General features: G+C 36.2%; 2 protein-coding genes across 2 annotated transcripts; one reads left to right on the top strand and one right to left on the bottom strand.

Annotated features, from left to right (window-relative positions):
- Positions 1-1,173: 1,173 nt before the first annotated feature.
- LOC133806005 (AT-hook motif nuclear-localized protein 23-like) lies at positions 1,174-1,908 on the bottom strand. Its single transcript, XM_062244142.1, has one exon. It carries the CDS (start codon positions 1,906-1,908, stop codon positions 1,174-1,176), a length of 735 nt encoding a protein of 244 aa, XP_062100126.1.
- A 1,227-nt stretch (positions 1,909-3,135) lies between these two features.
- LOC133803141 (uncharacterized) lies at positions 3,136-6,162 on the top strand. The gene is made up of 3 exons (XM_062241100.1): positions 3,136-3,937; positions 4,922-5,269; positions 5,337-6,162. The coding sequence occupies exons 1-3, from the start codon at positions 3,506-3,508 to the stop codon at positions 5,958-5,960; spliced, it is 1,404 nt and encodes a 467-aa protein (XP_062097084.1). The 5' UTR covers positions 3,136-3,505; the 3' UTR covers positions 5,961-6,162.
- The last annotated feature ends 1,814 nt before the right edge of the window (positions 6,163-7,976 follow it).

The raw sequence follows: 7,976 nt of genomic DNA, 5'->3' as shown, positions 1-7,976 counted from the left end.
CTTGGTTTCGGCATGTTGATAGTTATAAAGTATAATTTTTACTGTCACAATATATATTGTAGTCATTTAGAGCATTCCACAAATTTTATTGAAATTCCAAATAATTTACGGTGCCAAAAATAAGGTTCAAACAGTAGAATTTTCCACGAGTGCTTATTTTTTAGTGCACGAGTGCAACAATCTGTTTTAACTTTGTTTTCAGTACCATAAATTATTCGGAATTTCTTGAAACTTTGTGAGATGTTTTAAATAACTACAATATATAATGTCATAATGAAAAAAATGGAATTTATAATTATCTACTTGTCGAAACCAACTTTTGTCACAAAAAATTTTCAACACCGTAGTCGTTCTATATATATATATATTGTTGGTGTGTATATAATTTAATAAACTGATAATACTTATATTTGGATTTCATCTTTTTCTTTTCCAAATTTTATTCAATTGCCTACCGTTCGCTGATGTGCTGGATCAATTTTTATTGATTTAAGGCAAATTTGTAATATAAAGAAATGGATAGGAAATTTTTTAGAAAGGAAAGAATATAATTTAAAATTTGATTATTCATTTATATAAGACCTAAATGGATAATCACTTGTTACTATTTAATTATTAATTTTTTGAATTTTAACAATTAAATTTTGTACAACTTCTAATTTAAAAAAAATCGCTACAGCGCCCTAAAACTGATAAACCAAAAAGCGCAAAAAATTAAATATCTCTTGTAATTTTTTTAATTCTTGTAAAATTTATAGAATAATAACACTAACATTGTCATTTGAAATTTTGAATTTTGTTTGACAAAATTTGTGTCATATCATGAATGGTATGCGTGCAACAAAATGATAAAAAATGTATTATAGATTTGTTTGTGGATTTTATTTATATATTTTGGCAATTTGTTTAGTCCCTTCCTCGACTACGTCATTCATGGTGGGTCCCAATTTTATTTCAAGTATCTTTTTCTAAAAAATAGTATTATTTTTTATTTACTTGGTGTATCCGGTTGCCATAACCAGTTGAATTAAAGTAGTTTGTGTGATTGAATAAAGTAAATGGTATAATTGTAAATGTCAGTCCAAAAAAATGATGAGTTAGGGGTGCTATAGTCATTTTAGTATGAAGTTGAGACTTCTTTACGATATTAGCTACATAAAAATTTATCTGCAACTATGTAATTAAAATGATATATTGTGTAACATGAAATGAGTAAAACGTAACAAAAAATGAGTCATAAGCCACGTTCGTGAAAGAGGAAGCTACCACAATGACTGGACCAACTGCAATTAGGGCTTCAACAACATTCCCACTGACCAACTGACCTTGTCCACTAGCCAAGAATACGGTGAGGCTAGTGGTGCCCGGTGGTGCAGGCAGGGGCAAGAACGATCCCAAAAGGGAAAGTATCTCGAACCTTCCGTGGAGGGTCACCACGGCTCCAGTTGCGGCGGGCTGCCAAAGCGTGACATTGGTGACAGTGCCGCTTTCGCTGAGGACACAAATCCCACGCTGTCGCTTCCGGACATAGGTGGCGACGGAGTTAAAGACGTCGCAGCCGCTTCTGACCTCCAAGATGTGGGCCTGGAGAGTGTTTGCGCTCTCCCGTGTGATGATCATCGGCGGCTTTGGCTTGTTCTTGGATCCAGGTGGTCGACCTCTGGGGCGACATGAGGCCATATCGCCGGAGTTTTGATGATGACCCGAGATGAGATCAAAGCCCCCATCCAAGTGGGGTCCGGAGTTGTTGTTGTCGTCGTCATCGTCGTCGTGATTGACGTTGAAGTGACTATTGCAATTGATATCATGGTGGTGATTATCGGAATCTGGTGGGAATTGGAGGTGAAAGTCGGGTCGTTGAAGCTGCTGAGCAAAGCGAGAAGCTAAGCCTAAGTCTAAGCCAGCCATATACTTAAGAATTGTTTGAAATAATTAGAGAGAGCTAAAGGGAAAAAATTCTAAAAATTCAAAGTTAAAAGTAAAACACGTAGTCGGTTGCTAAGAGGTATGAAAGGGTATATATGTATTTTATCATATTGTCAATATTACACCTCAATCTTATCATCACCAACAATCGAACAGCTTAGATTTGATGAAGGACTAAAACCTTCAAATCCAGCATAGAGATTGTAAAAAGGCCCATATATTTTTCTCACGAAAACATAATTTTTGTAGAATTTATCTAGAACTGTCTTTTGAAATGCCAAATTTGTCTCTTGCACACGACATGAATATCAAGTGAAAGAGAAAAGGAAAAAGTAGACATGCCTAAACAAATGGTTAACAGAGTAACATTAGTGTGATACAGGGCAGGTAGTTGTCATGTCTGAAGTTTTTTTTTTCTTTTTTCTTTTTGTTATGCACTCAAAAGCGACCATTAAATATTATTCCAATATATGTCAGGTTTTATCAAGCTTTTTTTTCATTTGAAATAATCTGTTACTTGACATCTAAGGATTGCAGCTATATAATACAGTAAGAGAAAATTAAATGAATTATGTTATGAAATCGTACTTTTCTGATCTGTATTCATTTCTGATGGCACCTTATGATTTTAAATGATGAAGTTTCTTTAACACGAATTTATTGCAAATATCTTTGGCCATTATTCTCCTTATTCTTCTTTCTTTTCTTTTGGTATTTAATCTTGACGCGGAAATGCAAGTATTCTTTGGTGCGTTCTACTGCTTAGCATGGTGATAATTGAGTTCAAGGCCCATCATAATTAGATGTGTGTTTTTTTAATCATGATCATATCTCTCAACAAAAGATGAAGTTATCACATTAAAAAAGAAATAAAAAATAATCCCATTTGACCGTACCCCAAGACAGTTGACCGTTGCTAACGGCGCTAAACACAGTAGCTATGGACTAGTAGTGTACTGAGAGAGTCTCTCTCTGGCTGGCTTCTGCCATATCTCCTAGGTCACGAGAAAGTTTATGCCGTTTCCTCTTTCCGTCTAAAAGAAGAAAAGGGAGAGGTTGTCTGTGTGCGGTTGTATCACTAGCAGTGTTACAGCCTCGAACCACCCAACTAACCAAAAACATCTTCTTTCCCTCACCCAATCACCAAATATGAAGTCATTTTACTACGGTGCTTTTTTATTTACTTATAATATTTTCTATGCATATAATAATAAGAGAGACAAAGGCGCAGGATAGGAGGTAACAACCTGTTACTTCGCTACAGTGTGGTGTGTATCGCGACAATATATCTCATTTGTTTAATCGAAGTTTAGCAGTGGAACTGGAATATCAAATACCCGTTTTCCTTCTTCGTCTCTCTCTCTCTCTTCTGCCTACATTTCAGTCACTTTTTTCAGTAAGTATAGTTGTCACTGTTGTAGTCTTCTTCGTCTTCGTCTAATTGCTCGAACAGCGTTTCAGTCGAGATTTCTCCTATCTTTATAGGAAAGAAACACTATTTTCGTTTTCTACCATTGTCACTGTTATTGTTGCTGTTTGATTTTGAGACGAGGAGGAAGTAAGTGGCAGAGCTGTAAAAATGGAGAGGAAGCAGGGGTTTTTTACAGCTCTAAAAGAAGAAATGGTGAGGGGATTGTCGCCGAGTAGGTCGAGGGCGAAGAGTCCGGCAAGGAGTGCTTCCCCAATATCGGGTTTGCTCAGACGGAGGAAGAACCACCACGTGGCTCCACCGGACCAGTTGATCTCGAGATCCGGGAGCTTTAGGCCCGCCGAAGCCTTGTCGCCGCTCAAGGAAGGTCCTGATGGAACGGATAGTGAGGATTCGAGGATGGAAGGGAGGTGGGGTAACTGGATGAAGGGTCAACTCTGTAGGGCACCGTCGGTCTCGTGCTCCACCTATAAGAGGTCCGATCTGAGGTTGCTCCTTGGGGTCTTGGGTGCGCCACTGGCCCCGGTGCACGTTAGCACCACCGAACCTTTGCCTCACCTTAGCATCAAAGATACCCCCATTGTTAGTACCTTTCTTCCTACTTCTCTTTCTCTCTCTCTCCGTGTTTATTTCTCTGTTTTTATCTGTGCTTACTGTGTTGATCATGTTCTTCTAATCTCATTTACTGCTCTTTTTAATTAAAATTCCGAGTTTTAAAGAGCTGCTGCTGAATCTTGTTGTGAATTGATCAACTTTAGAATGGTAGTTGTGATTTTTGCTTAGTTTTCTTGATTTTTTTTATTATTATGTTCTCAATGAAGAATTTTCATGATAGCTTTGGTTGTGGGGAATAATGTCCGTCTGAATTTTTGGTTGGTGAAGATGTATTTGTTTTTCTGTTTATTTTTTAGGTCTGTAAGTGAGAACATGAACATTATACTGCAGTTATTAAATGTAAATGTAAATATAAATACATATAAATTTATATGTGCATACATTAACAAAACGATGGAAAGAACCATCATTGGATTTGTTATGCATGTCAAGTTCTATTTTATATTTTATGAGAACATGTTTATATGATTATATAAATCTTTATGTAAAAATACGTCACTTTAGTTTCACGCATGCTATCAAGTATTATCAACCTATAAGAATGATAAAGAAAAAGGCAAAAAGTAAACGCGTGCTATCAGCCAATGAGAGGAGAAAAAAAATGGGATCTCTCTCTATGATGCTTAGCACCGTTCCTTTGGCCTAGCTGAGATAAATGACTCTTTATTTCGTTACACATGAAAGTCAAAATAAAAAGGGGATTCGTTTTTTTTACTTTCATTGTGCAATGATATTGCTGCTTAGTCAAATACCAAACATGTGTATGAATGGAAGTTCCAAGTTTCTTACATGAACTTCTAATTCCTATTATTCTGCAACAGTGGCACATTGATAATTTCTGGAGTGGATGCCACACTATTTTTTTGTTTTTTGTTTTTCCTAAAGATAAATTCTAATTAACAACAGAGATTCTTAAGTTAACATATTTCCTTTTTGGGTTGCCTTATGCAGGAGACATCCTCTGCTCAATACATATTGCAGCAGTACACAGCAGCATCAGGCGGGCAAAAACTTCAGAATTCTATCCACAACGCGTATGCAACGGGGAAGGTGAGGATGATAGCTTCTGAGTTTGAAACTGCGAACAAGGTTGTAAAGAGCAAGAATTCGTCCAAAGCAACAGAGTCTGGTGGCTTTGTTCTATGGCAGATGAATCCAGATATGTGGTATGTTGAGCTTGCTCTAGGTGGCAGCAAGGTTCACGCTGGCTGCAATGGCAAGCTTGTGTGGAGGCACACCCCGTGGCTTGGTCCACATGCTGCAAAAGGACCTGTTAGACCCTTGCGTCGTGCTCTTCAGGTTAGCAATCCTATTGTTTTCCTCAGTTCATTTTCTAAATGATAGAACTTTGTCAACTTGTTTGTAGGGACTAGACCCAAGAACAACTGCTAGCATGTTTACCAACGCAAGATGCATTGGTGAGAAAAAAATCAACGGAGAAGATTGTTTCATCCTCAAGCTTTGTGCTGATCCTCTAACATTGAAGGCCCGGAGTGAAGGACCTGCTGAAATCATAAGGCACGTTTTGTTTGGCTACTTCAGCCAAAAAACAGGGTTGCTTATACACTTGGAAGACTCCCATCTGACCCGAATCCAAAACAATGGGGGTGATGCTGCGTACTGGGAGACCACAATTAATTCATTCCTTGAGGATTACAGACCAGTGGAGGGCATTATGATTGCTCACTCAGGACGCTCAGTTGTAACCCTTTTCAGATTTGGTGAAACTGCAATGAGCCACACAAAGACCAGAATGGAAGAGGCTTGGACAATTGAGGAAGTGGCTTTCAACGTCCCTGGCCTTTCAATGGATTGTTTCATTCCTCCAGCTGAACTAAGATTTGCTTCCATGAGTGAAGCCTGTGAACTGCCTCAGGGTCCAACTGTAAAGACCACCGTTGCAGCAACTGCATACCGACCGAAAGTCACTGCGCTTGAGAAATCACGAGATCACAATGCTAACAATTTCGTGTGGAAGATGGATGTCTAGAGAAGGAACCTCATTTTGCGTTGGATCATTGCTTAGCAGGCGTAAATGCTAGTTCTAAGGATTGACGAAGTCTAAAGTAGATTGGCAAAGTAGGACTTTGAAAATTCTATTTCTATTACCCTTTTTCTTTTTCCGGCAGAAATAATTCTGCACGTGGCAAATGTGTTTACAAGTTTGTATATAGTACACAATCGTTCATAGATTTTCTCGAGCCCAAGTGAATTCTTGTTCTCAATCAGTATTTTGCCACTGAACCGAGACTCGGGTTTTTGGTGGATGATTTAACTAACAAAAGTCTGTTCCCCATTAAATAGTATAAATATTAAATGATGACTTTGAAGAGCATGTTTTCCCGTGAAGGTTTTTGGTACACTCGAAATGCTTTCAACGCCATATTTGAAGATCAACTCGTACCGGAGTAAAAATGTACATACATGGTCGTAAATATTGAAATTAACAAGACAAATGAAGGTAAACTTGCACTTGGGGGTGTTCGCGATGCGCGTGGTTTGAAATCATTTTAATAAACCGTACTTATATGCAATTTCAATATTTTTTTCAAACTACACTCACTGAATATGCGATATGCGGTATGATGCAGTTTACAACTAAACATAAAAAAAAAAGTTTAGCATCATTATACATCCATGATAAAAAAATATAAATAATTTAACATTAAACTTGAATAATACAATCAAAGTTTCAAATTTTAAAAATACAACCAAAGTTTAAGCAACACAAAATTAAATCTCAAATTAAAATTTTAAAATAATAATTTGAAATACATATAAAGATTGATATATTTATGAAGAAGCGATGAAGTGCGATTTGACTGCAAACTACACCACACGATTTGAGAAAAATATAACTCACACCGCACCACAAATGATTGAAAACCGTAGTGCAATGTGGTTGATTTATGTGAGTTGACTATTTTTTTAACACCATTACGTGCAAGTATGAGGGGAGTGGGTTGATAGACAATAATTGTATTTTTATTTTAATACATAAATATATATTGTAATTTTTTTGACATTTTAACAATAAAAATTTATTTAGTTATAGTTTTATTATATTCTTTGTAAAAATACAAAACTAAAAAACATGGATTGGTATTGGCGATATCCATGCACCAATTGATCGTCGGTAAGTATGGGCATGAGAATGTCATTGGAGTCAAGGAAGAAAGTGATGGAGGCAGCAGAGGTGCAAGGAGGAATACATTGAAAAGTGAGGTACATAAACCATTCGATGGGATTTCTTGTTTGTCAATTTGTACAAGCATTTTTCCGACGACGTAACGATTGGAGAGAGTTTTTCCAACGATCAGAGGCCGAGATTTGAGTTTTGAGGAAACTAGTTCAAAAGTGGATGGAGAGAAAGAGAAAAAATTGTTTAAATTTTTTTTACAAATACAAAGAGAATTTTTTTGTTTCAAATTTTTTTAGCTTACTTGGCTAATTGGTTACTGCTTGTTTGCCAGCTCTTGTAACTGATTTTGTTATAATAGTTTTGGTTGTTATAAGTTTGTTGTTGGAAATATATAAACAATGAAAGATGATAACAATCAAAATGACACAGAATATATATAATATTAACAAATGATATTACATAAGTGAACGAAAAAGATAAGAAATGATTACATAACTTATGACAATTATCATAAGAGTAGAATGTAGAAGATGAAGATCTCAAGAGCAATAAAAGACTTAAACAAGAAGCTTCTAAGGATTTCCTCCCTCATAAGAACACTTTGGGAATACTCTATAGAAATGCTTCTAAGGATTTATCAAACATTCTCTCATACTGATCATAGTGTTCTAAAGATGAACATGTCATCACAAGTGTTCTAAACTATGTAGTGTGTTTTTTCACATTCACACATTACATCCAAGTGAGAAAGAAAGTTTTTATTTATAGAGTTCTCACCCACCATTTGATTTTTCTAATTCCACCAAACTCTCTTTGGAGTTAGAAATATACACACAACAACTATAAAATGTTATAGCTAATGAA

This window comes from Humulus lupulus, chromosome X, assembly GCF_963169125.1.
Source record: "Humulus lupulus chromosome X, drHumLupu1.1, whole genome shotgun sequence".
Taxonomy (NCBI): domain Eukaryota; kingdom Viridiplantae; phylum Streptophyta; class Magnoliopsida; order Rosales; family Cannabaceae; genus Humulus; species Humulus lupulus.
Note: the sequence above shows the minus strand (reverse complement) of the source record. Positions and strands in the feature narration are given on the sequence as shown.